The sequence below is a fragment of the Carassius gibelio genome, chromosome A25 (genome assembly GCF_023724105.1).
Source record: "Carassius gibelio isolate Cgi1373 ecotype wild population from Czech Republic chromosome A25, carGib1.2-hapl.c, whole genome shotgun sequence".
NCBI classification, from domain to species: Eukaryota; Metazoa; Chordata; class Actinopteri; order Cypriniformes; family Cyprinidae; genus Carassius; species Carassius gibelio.
The window spans coordinates 942703-959545 of record NC_068395.1 but is presented as its reverse complement, the minus strand read 5'-3'; the positions used below and the strand labels follow the sequence as shown (position 1 = coordinate 959545).

At 34.3% G+C, this 16843-nt stretch overlaps 1 protein-coding gene across 1 annotated transcript; it reads left to right on the top strand.

Moving 5' to 3' along the window:
• Positions 1–9940: 9940 nt before the first annotated feature.
• On the top strand, positions 9941–13300 carry ciao2a (cytosolic iron-sulfur assembly component 2A). The gene is made up of 5 exons (XM_052544313.1): positions 9941–10109; positions 10411–10575; positions 12143–12192; positions 12281–12326; positions 12557–13300. The coding sequence occupies exons 1-5, from the start codon at positions 10010–10012 to the stop codon at positions 12655–12657; spliced, it is 462 nt and encodes a 153-aa protein (XP_052400273.1). The 5' UTR covers positions 9941–10009; the 3' UTR covers positions 12658–13300.
• Positions 13301–16843: the final 3543 nt, after the last annotated feature.

The window sequence follows — 16843 nt, the reverse complement described above, 5'->3', positions numbered from 1 at the left end:
CTCTCACCCAAAAACAAGCCACTCATGATTCCAGACCAAGATAAAGACAAACAACACACTTTCACGAGTCAGTGCTTCTGAACTCACTGGATGCTTGGATGCATCTCCACAAAACCCCCGGCAATCATTTCTCATAGAAGAACTATAAAGTAATAAGAGCTCATTCAAATACTGAGGTGCTACACCATTCAGGGCTTTATAAGTAATAAGCAATATTTTAAAATCTATACGATGTTTGATAGGGAGCCAGTGCAGCGATGACAGGACCGGGCTAATATGGTCATACTTCCTGGTTCTAGTAAGAACTCTTGCTGCTGCATTTTGGACTAGCTGTAGTTTGTTTACCAAGCGTGCAGAACAACCACCCAATAAAGCATTACAGTAGTCTAACCTTGAAGTCATAAATGCATGGATTAACATTTCTGCATTTGACATTGAGAGCATAGGCCGTAATTTAGATATATTTTTGAGATGGAAAAATGCAGTTTTACAAATGCTAGAAACGTGGTTTTCTAAGGAAAGATTGCGATCAAATAGCACACCTAGGTTCCTAACTGATGACGAAGAATTGACAGAGCAGCCATCAAGTCTTAGACAGTGTTCTAGGTTATTACAAGTAGAGTTTTTAGGCCCTATGATTAACACCTCTGTTTTTTCTGAATTTAGCAGTAAGAAATTACTTGTTCATCCAGTTTTTTATATCGACTATGCATTCCATTAGTTTTTCAAATTGGTGTGTTTCACCGGGCCGTGAAGAAATATAGAGCTGAGTATCATCAGCATAACAGTGAAAGCTAACACCATGTTTCCTGATGATATCTCCCAAGGGTAACATATAAAGCGTGAAGAGTAGTGGCCCTAGTACTGAGCCTTGAGGTACTCCATACTGCACTTGTGATCGATATGATACATCTTCATTCACTGCTACGAACTGATGGCTGTCATATAAGTCCGATTTAAACCATGCTAATGCACTTCCACTGATGCCAACAAAGTGTTCAAGTCTATGCAAAAGAATGTTGTGGTCAATTGTGTCAAACGCGGCACTAAGATCCAATAAAACTAATAGAGAGATACACCCACGATCAGATGATAAGTACTATGATACGGTCTAAATCCTGACTGGAAATCCTCACATACACCATTTTTCTCTAAGAAGGAATATAATTGTGAGGATACCACCTTTTCTAGGTATTTAAGTGGTTGCTATAGCATGCTATGCAATTGCTAAGTTGTTTTGGGTTATTGTTATGCAGTTGCTAAGGTGCTGTCAATGGATTTTATGACATATATATGTGGTTGTTTAGCCATTTAGGTAGTTGCTATGGAATTGCTTTGTTGTAGCAACAAAGTGGTTGCTAGGGTGTTGCTCTTGATTTTAATGATCGCAGGGGGTCAACGCTGGTTTGACAGTGATACTGCTTCACTTCCAATGGCTGGAGAAAACCTGCTTACAAAACAGAAACAGAAAGTAATAAAAAATAGAGGACTATACATCAGCAGACTGGAGCAGACAGAAAAATACACACTTCACATCAAAACGCCAAACAACAGCCTGAGGGGAGCAGTATTGGTGGTCAGCGTTTCCAGAGTTTGGCCACACAGAGAAAAGGAAAGTCAAAATATTGCATGGCCTCATGAATAAACGATTTCCTCTTTGTAGAATTTAATTTTGTAAAGGGTTTTGTGCTGTCTGAGACACCTGTCAGTGGTTCGGGAGACATATTTTCAGGTGAGCAGAGGTGAGCACGTTCATGGCTTTTAGCTGATGTCTCTGAAAGCTGCTCATTATCTGATCAGTTCTGCTCCTCACAATCGCTGGAACTAACGAGGAATACTAATGTGTGACCCGTGAATCTGAAATGATGCTCTAAATCTTGCTATGAGTGAGTCATCATTCACTCCTTCGATTTGTTCAGAAAACAACACAGAAGTAGATCATTCTGCTGTGGCTTCATTCAGAACTCCTTTTACTGGCAAAAAACTAAGTAATGGGCAATACTGTGTCAGAAATCCACATGCATAATCATCAAACCGCTGTTGAGGATCCAGAGGTCGACTGATCTGGAATCAGGTGGAGTTCAGCCGGAATCAGAGGAAGACGCTCAGAGTTACGAGTGAAATGTTAAACTGGTCCTGGATCTGACATCTGATCTCACACTCTCACATCTTCCCAAGAGCCCACAGCCGGCAGTGAGTGAACAGATGCTGGTGTAATTACAGTGTGTAATGACACCCGGCAAACACACACACACACACAGTTGCATTTCGGATGCTTAGCAGATGCTGTAACGCTGAGCAGAGTGTGTAGGCCGGGACTGTTTAACACTGGAATAAACATCATCAGGGTGAAAGAGAGGAGAAGTAGGCCAGAGAATGAGGTAGATGAGAGACTGATAAACACACACACACACACACACACACACACACACACACACACACACACACACACAGTCATCATTTACTCACCCTCCACTCAATTCAATCCTGTATGAGTTTCTTTCTTCTGCTTAACACACAGGAAAAAGATATTTTAAAGAGCCAGACAGTTGACGGTAACCACTGACTTATATTGCGTTTGTTTGCTCAATTGCTACCAGTTTTATCCCTTAAACCCGTGTGCAGGTCTTATCTCGCCACTGTGCTGAAATCCAGTTATCCAGGCGGATGGTTTCGTGTCTTTTTGGACAAAAACCATCTGAATACAACTTGGGAGACTATAGTTAAATCAGGTTAAACTATCTCAGACAAGCATTTCACACCAAATGCACAACTAATTGCTCAAGAAAGCTGAAATGAATAATGCCGTTTAGATTACACAGTTTTAACAAACTAATAAACTTAATGTGACGAATATTTGTCAGTCGAATCTTATTGCAACTATTTGGTTTTAAGTAATCATATTTTCAAAATGCATCATTCAAATTGTTTACAATCAGCATAAATCTGTTAATTGTGAAAGAAACTGAATTTATAGTTAAAAAAAAGACTAGCTGAGGAACAGGCAATATTGAGTTAAATTAAAATGTATGAGATTAATGTTTATTTATGACTGACAAATATGCATTATATTAAGTTTAGTATGCAAATGGATGGGACATTTAAACGCAATTCAAATACATAAATCTTAAAGTTAACTCTAAATATTTTTGAGTGTATTGAGTCGAATGGGTGCCGTCAGAATGAGAGCTGATAAAAACATCACAATCCACAGCACTCCAGCCCATCAGTGAACATCTGGAGAAGACAAAAGATGAAACCAATCCACCATAATTAATAAAATGATACGCTGGAGTGCTGTGGATTACTGTGATGTTTTTATCAGCTGTTTGGACTCTCATTCTGACGGCACCCATTCACATCCATTGGTAAGCAAGTGATGCAATATTACATTTCTCCAATTCTGATGAAGAAACAAACTCACCTGTGTTCAGAAAATGTTTATTTTTTGATTGAACTGTTTCTTTAAATGACTTGCTGATCTTTGTTAGGGAAAAAATCTCATTGTGGAAAAACAAACTTTTTGTCTGTAGGTGGATGAATGTTTGATTAATCATTAAACACTCATGGTCTGATCGGACCTTTAGGCTGGTTTCATCTGGTCTTTGAAATGTCAATACAGTATCTGTTTAAAGAGGGATGGACAAATGAAATGATGCTAAAAGTGTAGAGATCTCAATCTCCTGCCAGCGAAAATATAAAAACAGCTTCCAGCCTCTCCTGGTGTAATTCAGACAAAGTGTATTAATATTGACCATAACTGATCTCTGTCTGATATAAATAAAACATATTACACTCGATTTCCTCAAAAAAGTGCATTCATGATTCTGCAGACAGTATGTTACAATACTAGAAATCAGTGTATTATGCTGGAAAATAGGAGCCATTACATCTGTTACAATATACAGTTATGTACAAGTCCAAAAATAAAATAAAATAAAATATTCACCCAAAAATAAAATAAAATAAAATAAAATATTCACTCAAAAATAAAATAAAATATTCACCCAAAAATAAAATAAAATAAAATATTCACCCAAAAATAAAATAAAATAAAATAAAATAAAATATGGAAAGCGGTTTGGAAAATGGATTGATGGATGAAAAATAACAAAGTAAATTAATTCCATAACCCTTTATGAGGAAAGAGGTTTGTGAAATGGATGAAAATAAAAACAATTAAGTGAAATAAAATTAAACAATCAAGATGTTTTGTGCTATTTATTTATCAAAACGAACAGGAAAAGTACGCATTTATTGCTACTAATATGAATCTTGTGCAGACATCAGATTAAACCAGTGCTGTTATTAACTAAAACTATATAAAATTATGTTTGTTATTTAAAAAAAGTATAAAATATATATGTTAGATGAAAAACTATCTTAAATGAAAATGTTGCCTTGGAAATGATCCAAAACTGATCCAAAGGAATTCCAAAAATAGGTTAAAATCGAAATATTAAAAGTATTAGAACTAAAATAGCAAAAATTTGGGTAAATTTGCACACAAAAAAAAAAACCAACAACAACAAACAAAAAACAGGTGAACAGATATAGCAATAAAAAGTAAACTATAATAGTATATAAATAATTCTGGACTAGAAAAAAATTGAGGAAAAAACTACAACATGCATCTTCAACATGAAATAAAAATAAAAATAAAATATATATATCTATCATCAAATGAATGCAATAGCTTGTTCTGCCTCTCACTACAGTGCTTTTTCATGTTGAATATCATGTTTCACACAAAACTACAGCAGATGATGGTTGTGAACTCAGTTGGATGTTGATTTTAAGGTTGAAACGCTTATTTTAAGCAGAAACACATTTGGATCCATCAGTAAGGTAATGTTCTTATGTGAACAGACCTGAGATCACACTTCACAGATAGAGAGGAAGTCTCCTGGATTAATAATCACGCCGGAGCAGAAGAAAAGAGAGAAGAGCAAGGAACGATGAGCAGGAGAGAGAAAAGAGCTGGAAGTGAATGGGTTTGTGTCTTGCTCCGTCCAAACTCAGGAAAGTGAACTGTTATTGATAAGGTATCACGAATATATGATGAGCACAACAGGACACAGCTTACAGAAAGCTTCAATTCTATTAAAAAGCCAACATTAGACATCAGTTGCAACTGATTTGACTATTTACTAGTGAAATGGGATTCTCAGTGAGAGTATGTGTAGATCGGGACTTGATTTGAACTGTGAGATTGACTGGATGAAAAGTGAATCTTTATATTAAAAATCTGAACTGATGGCAGCAGCTTCATAATGTAAAGCTATTAGTGTACATTTAAATAGATGATTAGGCAAACAGTTTTAATCCTAAATAATACATTTCAAAAAGTAGAAATAAAATAAGGCATTAAGAAAAAAATTTACTAAAATTCAAAATGCATGAATAAAATAAAATAAAATAAAAATAAAAAATAAATAAAATAAAACGTTTGGAAAATGGATGGATGCATAAAATAAAAACAAAACAAAATAAAGTTATTCAAATAAAAAAAGTGTTTTGATGGATCATTAACAATAATACTAGGAATATTTGGAAATTAAACATTCAAGTCAAGTAAATTGAAATAAAAAATGGATAAAACAAAATAATAAAAAATAAAAAGATAAAAAATGGATGGATAATAACAAATAAAATAAATGGATGAATGAATGAATACAAAAATGACCCTACGACCCAGAAAATAAAAATAAAACTGTCTTGAATCTGTTCAAATAAACGTGGCTTTTGATGTTATAGTCCGTCTTTATTCGTTATTATAGGCTTTTTATTAAATCATTAGAAGTGCATGCTCTTATTCTCAGGATAAATGTGTGTGAAGACCTTTAACTGCTCTTTAATTCACACGTGAAGATCTCAGTCTCCGTCTGATGCGGAGAGGAGAGGTTTTCTAGCGCTGACGTGGTGTCAGTGATGCTTCATCTGGCAGGACTGTGTGGAGCTCCAGGGATCCAGGGAATGGAAGTTTGGCGTAATACACGTGTTTTATTCCACAACACGCCTCTTAAGACTCATTAAGATCAGCCATGTTTCTCCAGAACACACTACACCTTTATCTATCATTCCTCTCTGCTCTGTTAACAGCCAGTGATCAGAGAGAGACAGGTGTAACGAGCCACACAACAGGACATAATTAGTCACAGAAGTCTTTTCTGTGCTAATAAACTGATGGAAACCCATCTGCTCTGGTGAATCACGCAGCTAGAGCACTTCAGCTGATCACAGATGAAGAGAGAAATCTGCTCACGTACACACTTCAGAACAAGCTTCTCAGACAGCGAAGAGAGGATTCTCCGGAGGAAAACTCTCAGAATGAAGCAGATAAATGAGCTCATCTCACTTCAGCCCTGAATGAGACTCAAGCAGAGAGAAAACCAGTCCTCGGCCAATCCAGCTCAAATCTGTTTAGGGTCTTGTAGTTGAAGAGTAAAAAAAAAAATTATAATGATTTGAAAAACTTAATTTATTGCATGTTGCATTTAAATAAGAAAATGCCCCTGGCAGAAAAAAAACCCCTTAAAAATAAAAAATTTAATTCATGACACAATTAAATGAAATGAAACAATAAAATTTCAAATTAAAAGTCCACCTAAAATAAATCAATTTGAATTTTTTCTTCACTTGTACGTTGCATGAATAATAATAATAATAAAAAGATCCGCTGCAAAAAAAAAAAAAAAAAAAAAAAAAAAAAAAAAAAAAAAAAATATATATATATATATATATATATATATATATATATATATATATATATATAACTTGCAGTTTGAACAGTCTATCTAAAGTAAATCTAATATATATATTTTTCTATTTTTTATTTCATGAACATAAAGAAATCAACCACTGCAGTTAATAAATCACTAAATAAAATAAATATATAAACATTTAGTAGTTTAAACAGCTTGTATGTTGCCTGAATTAAAAATAAATGCTGCAAAAATCAATCAATAATATAAAAACAAATAAATAACTTTCAATTTACAGTTGGAAAAGCTCATGTAAAAATATCAGAATTTAAACAATTGTTTTCTATTAACTGTTGCATGAATAATAATAAAAAAAATAATATTCTGCAAAAATATAGATAAAATAAATAATAATTTTAAAATAAATAAATAATAAGAACAATAAATTGGATTAAAAACTAAAAATAATAATAATAAAAAAATGGTGTAAATAGCTGTACCACATTATATAGTACTATACACCAATAAACCTCATTCTCCAGCAGTATAGAGTATTTTATATTACTGTACATCACTCTAATCACCTCTATAGCCCGCTTATCTGACTACATCTGTTCAACTCTATAACAGGAAGCTCTCTTCTTGAATTCATTCATCTGGAGTAAATCTCAGTGATGCAGTCATGAAAACTAACTCAGTCTCTACATTAACTCTTCATCCTCCTGTTTTACCAAACATGTGTTCCCTGGGAATCAAACCCACAACCTTCTGTGCTGCTGACGCAATGCTCCACCACTGAGCCGCAGGAACACAATCAATTCAATACTTAACATTATTTATAACAAATATAATTAGTCATTCTAGGTATATATGTTTGTATACACAAAGATTAACACACACACACACACACACACATGCACGCACACACACATAATTACATAATGAATGCTCAGTAAGATATGAAGGTATATCTGAGTTCAGATCAGATCAGCAGGGCATGGGATCGACGCTAACAGATGGAGAACCGGCGCTCCACACCCCTCTGACCCGGGGGTATCTGTGGTTGTTTATCAATATCTGTTGTAACCTTTGACCCCTGGCTGAGGACGTGGGCTGCGGAGCACGGGGTCAGCATGAGGACATTAAACACAGAGTATCTCCTGTCGGTTATTACTTTTATCTGATCAATAGAGCAGCGCTCCGTTTGACTCAATCAATGTTAGAACAGCAGCATCTATAACACACTGTGTGAGTGTGTGTGTGTGTGAGTGTGTGTGAGTGTGTGTGTGTGTGTGTGTGTGTGTGTGTGTGTGTGTGAGTGAGAGAGTGTGTGTGTGTTCAAATCTGTTCTATCTTCACACTGCGATCAAACCACACGATGTGAACGTCTGCCAGTATCCAGAAAAACTATTAAAAGCAACAACAACAATTAAGAACATGTTCAGTTGCTAAGGGGTTGCTACAGGGTTCATTGTGGTTGCTAGGGTGTTATGGGTAGTTGCTAGGGCATTGCTAAGTATTTTATGGGGGTTGCTAGGGTAGTGGTTGCTAGCGGTGTTCATATCAACTGCTATGGTATTCCTCGGGTTTACATGGTTGCTAGGGTGCTAGGTTGTTATAGGTGGTTGCTAGGGCTACATTGAATTTTACACCACACTAACACAGTTATTTTCCTGTTTATTCATGTCAAAGCTGCTTAGGAACAATCTGTGTGTGAGTTGACTCGAATGTTTTTCCCGTTTTAACAAACATCGTGTCAGAAATGCGTCAGATGCGTATCTTGTGACGCGGTTTTCACGCAGTACGTCGAGCAGATGTGCGTCCTGCAGCTCACCGACTCACTTCAGATCTAGAGACGAGGGAGTGTCTCCATCTGGTGGTTCATCAGAGGAATGGAGCATCAACACAAGAGCTGTGGGTCTCTGGAGCCATTCTGTTTCAGTTTGACCTATTCAGGAGGAGCATCGACCAGTTCACCAATGGAGACTCGAACCAGCTGCAGATAGACATGACACTGCAGAAGACAGACCGGGGCTAGTTGTGGGGTATTTTGAAATCGGTGTATGACCTTTTGCTGCTATAGAGGGACTGATTTGTTTTGAAATATGAGTTACTATTAAAAAATAATTTTCCGTATATATATATATATATATATATATATATATATATATATATATATATATATATATATATATTTATTTTTTTTAATCTGGATTTTAAATAACGCATCGTGTTTTCGGGTTACAACACTTATCAAAAAGCTGCTAAAAGTTACCAAATAAATGTAAAATAAATGATACATTTGTTGCATTGGTGTTTTTAGAATAAAAAGTTGCTAGGGTAGTCTGAAAAGTTGCTAGATTTAGCAACAAAATTGCTAAGTTGTTATGATGTTCGTTAATAAAATAAATAAATACTTGGCACACTGCTTCCTGATCCAATCAGAGCACAGCTGAGCATCACGTGACCATCACATGATGACAGAGACGGCAGGAGAACCAATCAAACACAGCACTCATCCAACCAACAACACAACACAGTCAGAAAGAAAGAAAAACTATTTTCAGCATTATTATTGTTATTATTAGGTCTGTTTAAAATATGTCCAGAATGAATAACAACATAATAACATTTTTTTACTAAAATGTGTGTTTCTTTTCTCGAATGATTTAACCTGACCACGGAGAACAGCTTTACCAGTGTGTGTATGTGATTAATAAGAGAACTGCAATACATAAATTAATAAATGAATGAAGAAACAAATTAATAAGTAAATGGGCAGGCTAAGTACAACACGTTTTTCTTTTGTTTTGTTGTTGCATTGATTATATTGCAACATAATATAATATTTAAAAGTCTTTGTCATAAAATATTATAATATTACTACTAATAACAATTGTGTGTGGGTGTGTGTGTGTGTGTGTGTGTTTATATATACATCATAAATATATGCACACTACACCCACATAAGTTATATAAACAAAAACTTTTATTTTGGATGAGTTTAATCGATGTTATGCGTTTTACTGCACTAATATATATATATATATATATATATATATATATATATATATATATATATATATATATATATATATATATATATATATATATATATATATAGACACACACACACACACACAAATAAATAAAAAGTAAGTGATTTGGTTCAGAGACATTTTACCATGTTCTGTGGTTGAAGGTGCTCGTCTGTTGATCGCTCTGGTCTGCGTGAACGCGGAAGAGCAGGAGCGGAAGCGCGCGCGCGTGACCGGAGGCGCGTCAGAGATGGACCGGACCGGATCATGGAGCTCGTGTCCGTCCTGCTGAACCGAGCCTGGCGTTTAACGGGACTCTCTGACAAGAGAAGCAGGAGGATGGAGGAGAAAGCGCTGGAGGTGTACGGTGAGTCAGGATGACCTTCACACACACACACACACACGCGCGCTGATACAGTCCTACAATAGTTTCACATCATCACCACCTTCATTTAATACTTTCTCCCAAAAAAATACCATGATAATACCACACTACACGTCCACAATAAGGGTTTTCTTTCCCCATGGTATGTTGTATTTCCATGTATTTTCTTATTGAGTGTATTCCGGTCCAGTTCAGTATATTTCCAGTACAGTCCAACGGTTTGTGATGTACTGTATTGAGATGTTGATGTGTGTGTGTGTGGTGTGTGTGTATGTTCTGGCAGACGTGATCCGGACGATCCGTGACCCGGAGAAACCCAACACTCTGGAGGAGCTGGACGTGGTGACGGAGAAGTGTGTGGAGGTGCAGGAGCTCGGAGACGAGGAGTATCTGATCATCATCAGGTTCTCTCCAACCGTCCCACACTGCTCTCTGGCCACCCTGATCGGTGTGTGTGTGTGTGTGTGTGAGAGAGGGAGCAGAGGAACAGCACTGCACTACACTGATAACAGAGCAGACAATGCAGAAAACACCCGTCCACACGGCCCTCACGTATAAATGACTATACTTATTAACAGCATTCATAAGAGGGTGGATTTTCCTTAGAGAAATTACATTGGAAGAAAATTACATAAAAATGAAGCCTATTATATTCATTTTAATGAACAATTTTGTGCATTTTTTCTTGCATAAATTAATGAACAACAAATACCACCTAAATTAATTGTTTATATAATATAGAATATTATGACATGATATGTAATACTACTATTACACACATGCAAATTTGAGTTATATTTCATATTTATTAAAACTGTTATATAAACAGTATATTAATACTGTACCTTCATAATATTGAAGTGTTTTTTTTTTGTCTTGCATAAATTAAAGGAAGAACAACAAATACAACCATAATGTGTATATATATATATATATATATATATATATATATATATATATATATAAAAAAAATATATATATATATATATATATAGAAAGATAATTAATAAAATATATAATAATATATAGTATGTAATGTATCATATAAAATAAAATAATAGAATATGGAGTATTATATAATATATATTTTGAATCAGCTTTTTTATTTTCTGTTAAACTTCAAGTATTTTGACGTTGTGTTTATATAGCTTTAATTTATTACTATTTCAGTTTTAGTTTTATTTATTGTAATCCTTCAGCTTAAACTTATTTTATTCTAATTTTTTTTTTTATTGTACCAAGAAATTATTTTGAATGGTTTTAGTGTGCTCAGTTTTGTTTAGATAACTATAATGTAACCATAGGAGAAAAAAAGGTTTATTATGCAAATATATCCACAAATATGTTTTACCATATATACCCAGCTAACAAAAATAAAGTGTGTTTTTGCTAATGTTCCTATTAAGTTCTGAAAATGTTATTTTTGAAATGTCCAGAGAACATTCCATTTGATCATTTTGCAACATTCCGAGAATGTTACTTTTGAACCTTCTCTGAACATTCTAAAACGAGCTGTCACATTTAAATATCATAAAACCAAAGAAAAAGAACTGAACATAAAATATTCATGAACAGTGTAGAAATAATATTTTTATGATAACATTTTGAAGAAATTATTAAAGAGCAGATAACTTTTAATGTTAGTATAATGACAATTTTTTTTTATATATTAATTAATTAAAAAATAATATGCTAATATGCTAATAAAAATGATGAAAATTTACATTTTGCTTCAATGTTTACTGTGAAATATTTTGTATTTCCATAAATGGAGCAGGAAGTTTTGATGGTTTTTGCACTCAATAAGAAGTCAATAACTCACAATGTTGCACGAACCATGTCTATCTTATTTTTAGTATGTTTTTAGTGATGCATTTGTCTCTAAACACCATAAAAGTGTCAGCTTTGATGAGTTCTGGCCGTATTGCTCTCAGAGTTGGACTCCAGATGCACTGCTGGTTTCTTCAGATAATGTGATGGTCGCTGATGAAGTCTGTCGTGTCCTCTTCCTGCAGGTCTGTGTTTGCAGGTCAAGCTTCAGCGCTGCCTGCCGTTCAAGCACAAGGTACGTCCTCATCATTGAATCGCTGGACGTGTGGATGTTGAGCTCACTTCTGTTTCTCTCTGACGTTCCGTGTCTTTGTTCCTTCCAGCTGGAGATTTACATCACGGAGGGAACGCACTCGACCGAGGAGGACAGTGAGTGTTCATACAGCTCTTTCTGCTGCTGGAGTGAAGCATCTAAATGTGTATAAGTCATTAAAACATCAGAAAACTAACATTTTAAAAATGTAGTTAAATAGGCATTCAAGTTAAAGAAACAATAATTTGACAGAATTTTGAGCCCAAGCTCTTTTACCCAGACGTGATGCCTCTAATCTTCAGATATCTTCAGCTCTGAGATCATGTATCAGTGTGTCTTCTCTCAGTTAACAAACAGATCAATGATAAAGAGCGCGTGGCGGCCGCGATGGAGAACCCAAACCTGCGTGAGATGGTGGAGCAGTGCGTGACCGAGCCGGACGACTGACAGACGGCTGATCAAACCCTGGCAACTGTCTCCGAGTCTCTCTGTTCTTCTGACTTCAGCTTGTTGAAGAACAGCATTCCTCAAAACACAGACACTTCCTGTTCAACTTCCTGGTGTATGAGCAAAATGTTGCATCAAGCCACAAAAGAAACTAAATCTGACTCAAGAATTGAGATATGAGCCCTCATGACCTTATCTAACCTAGAATGTTTTCATGCACGAAAATTTGAACTTTGACATGAACGGCTCCAAAAAACACAATAAAAATGATTATTCATAAGCCAAAGTGTGACATTTGAGACTCATGACCCAAATTTCTGAGACTGTATCGATCCTCAGCATCCGTCCTCATTCACTTTCACTGAATGGAAAAGAGCAGCCTGGACATTCTGCGCAATATCACTCATTTAGTTTGAAACGGCATGAAGATGAGTCAATGATTATAAACGTAATGTTTGTGAGAAAATAACAACAAATGTCACGCTCTGTTATCCATCTTGTAGTCTGTGTGTGAAATTAACTACATTTTAAAGTTGTTGTTTTTTTGTGGTGGACAATGAGTTTGTAAATAATTTGATTTTGTAAGGGGAAAATCTATATTTGTAGAACTCAAGATCTTACGAATAAAATCCTTTACAGTGAAGCGATGCTTGTATTTGTGTTTTATATGCTTGGAGAAGTAGAAGTTATAAAATCATTGCTGTTTTTATTATGAATATATATATATTTTTTAATGGGCTAAAAATAAATTTTTATCAGAGAAATCTTTATTTATTTTTACAATTTGTTATCAATCACAGCAAACTGAAAACCTGTCAAAAGTGTTGTGGTACCTGGTTAAACTGAAAAATAATAAAAACCATTTTTTTAACCATTATTCACACTTAATACATTTTAAATGTATATTTATATAAAAACAAAATTAGAATAACACACACACACACGAATAATGTAACCATATATATATATATATATATATATACACACACACACACACACAAACATATATATATATAAAACATTTCTAAATATATATTTAAATTAACAGAAAATAAAACATTAAATATTAAATTAATTGTATAATTATTTTAAATATAATTTATACTAAAGAATAATTTATGAATGTATAATGAAAAATAAACAACTTAAAATAATATAATAAGTATAATATAATCATTTGAGTCAGTTCAGCAGTTCGTAGCAGGATCGCGAATCATTTGAGTCAGTTCGGGAGTTCATAGCGGGATCGCGAACCATTTGAGTCATTTCGGGAGTTCGTAGCGGGATCGCGAATCATTTGAATCATTTCGGGAGTTCGTAGCGTAGCGTAGGCATTTTTAACTAATTTAGTAGCTAGTTCTAATTACGTTTTCCACTCGTGTTTAGGTGTGATATGTGAACTCGTATTTTTTGTTTTAATGATGTGCCTTTTAACAGTATCAGGTATATTCAAAAACTAAACAAATCGTGCCTAAAAAGTGCAGCATCTAGGCTAATGTAAAGTTACATGATGAAGTCATACTAGTGCACGTGTGCATTTTGAGTGCGTTCTTTCACTGCATTATTCGGTGTATTCAAATGCATTTATGAATGCGTGTGAATGATCACAAAATTCAAGATATGGGGGTTAGAAAATGTATATATTTATATCATTTTATGTAGTTAATCAATATCACACGAAGAGTGCCATTTCAGTTTTTCTCCAAAAATCAGCATGATTAAAATGTGATATTAAGTTACTACAAACAATAATTTAATTACAAATACAAAATGTTGCAGAATAATGTAATATATGAATGCGTTACTGTAACACAGTTACTTTTGACAGTAACTAACGCATTACTTTTTAAATAAATTAACTCTGTTACCTTATGGTGCATTGTCGGTTATTTTTTTTATTTATTAATTAATTTTGTCTGAAGTGCAGCCTAACCTGTTTGCAGCAGCGACGCATTGTAGGATTGGTGGATGCTAATCACTGTAAACACGAAGACGCACTGTGGGCGTGTCTCCGTTTATTCAAGTGTGTGCGGCAGTCATGGCGAGTCAAGGCGAGAGCAACACGAGTTTCTCAAAGTGGAAATATGCTCATTATTTCACTTTAGTTGAGCATAAAGACAAAAACCTTTTAGTCAAATGTAAGCTGTGTCTTTCTGGTTCGAATGTCCTATCCTAGCCCATGAATTTCCAATCCGTGCTCAGATTTTGTAAACCGTACCCTCGGTTTTTGAATCTGTACCCACGAATTCATAATCTGCGCGCGCACTTTCACAATCCGTTCCCATGGATTTGTAAACTGTAGCCTACTCACGGATTCATGCAGCAAGCTCCTACGTGTTAACATACAGCTTTAATGAATATTATTATGTGGAACGGGTCTACAGCAAAGTGTCTTAAGTGATTCTCTGTATGTTTTTCTCATCCAGGTGAAATGTTGAAAACATGCACCTGTCTCTACTGTGGAGTCGCCGGCTTTCAGTCAGCTCCTTAGCATGATTTCATTTTTAAACAGCATTTATATATATATTAATTTTGCCCAGAGTGTCTTGGATCTTCATATTTTTCCATCTGTTGTGGCTGCTGTAGTGACACGAGATGCCTAAAGGTGGCGCTGCACATCCTTCACATTTACTGTACTCTCCAGACTAAAATGCTCTTTTATTGCCTTTCGTTCACTTCTTCAGGACGAGCACAAGATATGAAATGTTAGACAGCTGACTGAAGAGTAACTCAACATGAACACAGATGAAGAGAGAAGCAGATTTACACAAAACCTCTTGAGTTTCTGTCTGAAGGATGATTGCTTTTATTGATCGCTGGCTGTAACCTAATGGATCGTGCTAATAGTGCTAATTTACAAAAGCACAGAAAGATCTGCAATGACATTAAAACATAATTGGATTGTGGCGTCTAAACATGATCAGAGAGTTTCTAGGCAAACTAAATTATGTTTTTTTTTTTTTTTTTTTTTGGATGATTCTTGCATATTTAGCCAGGCATCAATCTTAAAGACTGAGCTAAATGAATTCAAATACTGACTGTAAAAATCTACTTTAAAATATAACATTTAAGTCGACGTTATTCGCGGTTTCTTTGTCGTTTGTTTCTGAAAATAAGTGCATATTAACCTTGAAAAGTCTTTATTTGTTCATTTAAGAGAAGAGATGTGAGTTTCATGAGTTCAAAATCTCTATAAAAAGTATAATAATGTTTTGTTAGCTTGTTTATTTCTCATTTTTATGCATCATATCAGAAATTAATTTGTTGAATGAATTAATAAAATAAATATTGCCACATAAATATATTAAATATAAACAAGAGTATAATTTAGTATTAGATTAATGTAATTATTTAAAATAATTTTATTGTTAATTATGTTGTGTTTGATGAAAATGTAATGTTTAATTAATTGTGTTATTTACCACTTCTATAATTAAAATGAATTGCTGTCATTTTGATTGCTAACTCAGATCAGGAGTTACTAAATTAGATTATTGTATTAATATTTCAATTTAGATAAAATTTTTCAGTTTTAAATTTTAAATTTTTAGTATTTTTTTGAGTCCATCACGTTGTTTAGTGTTTCTGAAAGTCCCTTCTGTTCTCCAAGGCTGCTTTTATTTGATCAAAAATGCAGAAAAAAATAGTGAAATATTATTCTAATTTAAAAAATCGGTTATCTTTGTTAATCTGTGTTAAAGTATAATTTATATCTGTGATGCACAGCTGTATTTTCAGCATCATTCCTCCAGTGTTCAGTGTCACATGATCTTCAGAAATACATTTACATTCATGCAGGTGGTATATAAATGCACATTATTAGAATCATGTTTGGATGTGTTTATTTTCCGTTTCGTACATGAGGTGAGAGTAGACTAAAATATGCATGAAGCCATAATTCAGAGGATGGTATTAGGTTCAGAAGCACATGAGGAGGATATTCATGATGCACCGGAGGACATCACAAATTATTAATGAACAATCTTTCATTCCACACTGTGATTTTTACTGTCCTTTATCTTCTTCTGAGACTCGACATGCTCTTTTCTCCAAGCCTGCATTTATCTGAGACAGTAATATATATACATATATGCTTTTAAAATATATTTATAGCATTTTTTTTAATCACTTTGACGTTATACAGTATGTGATTGACAGCATTTGCACACGTTGGATTCTGACAGAA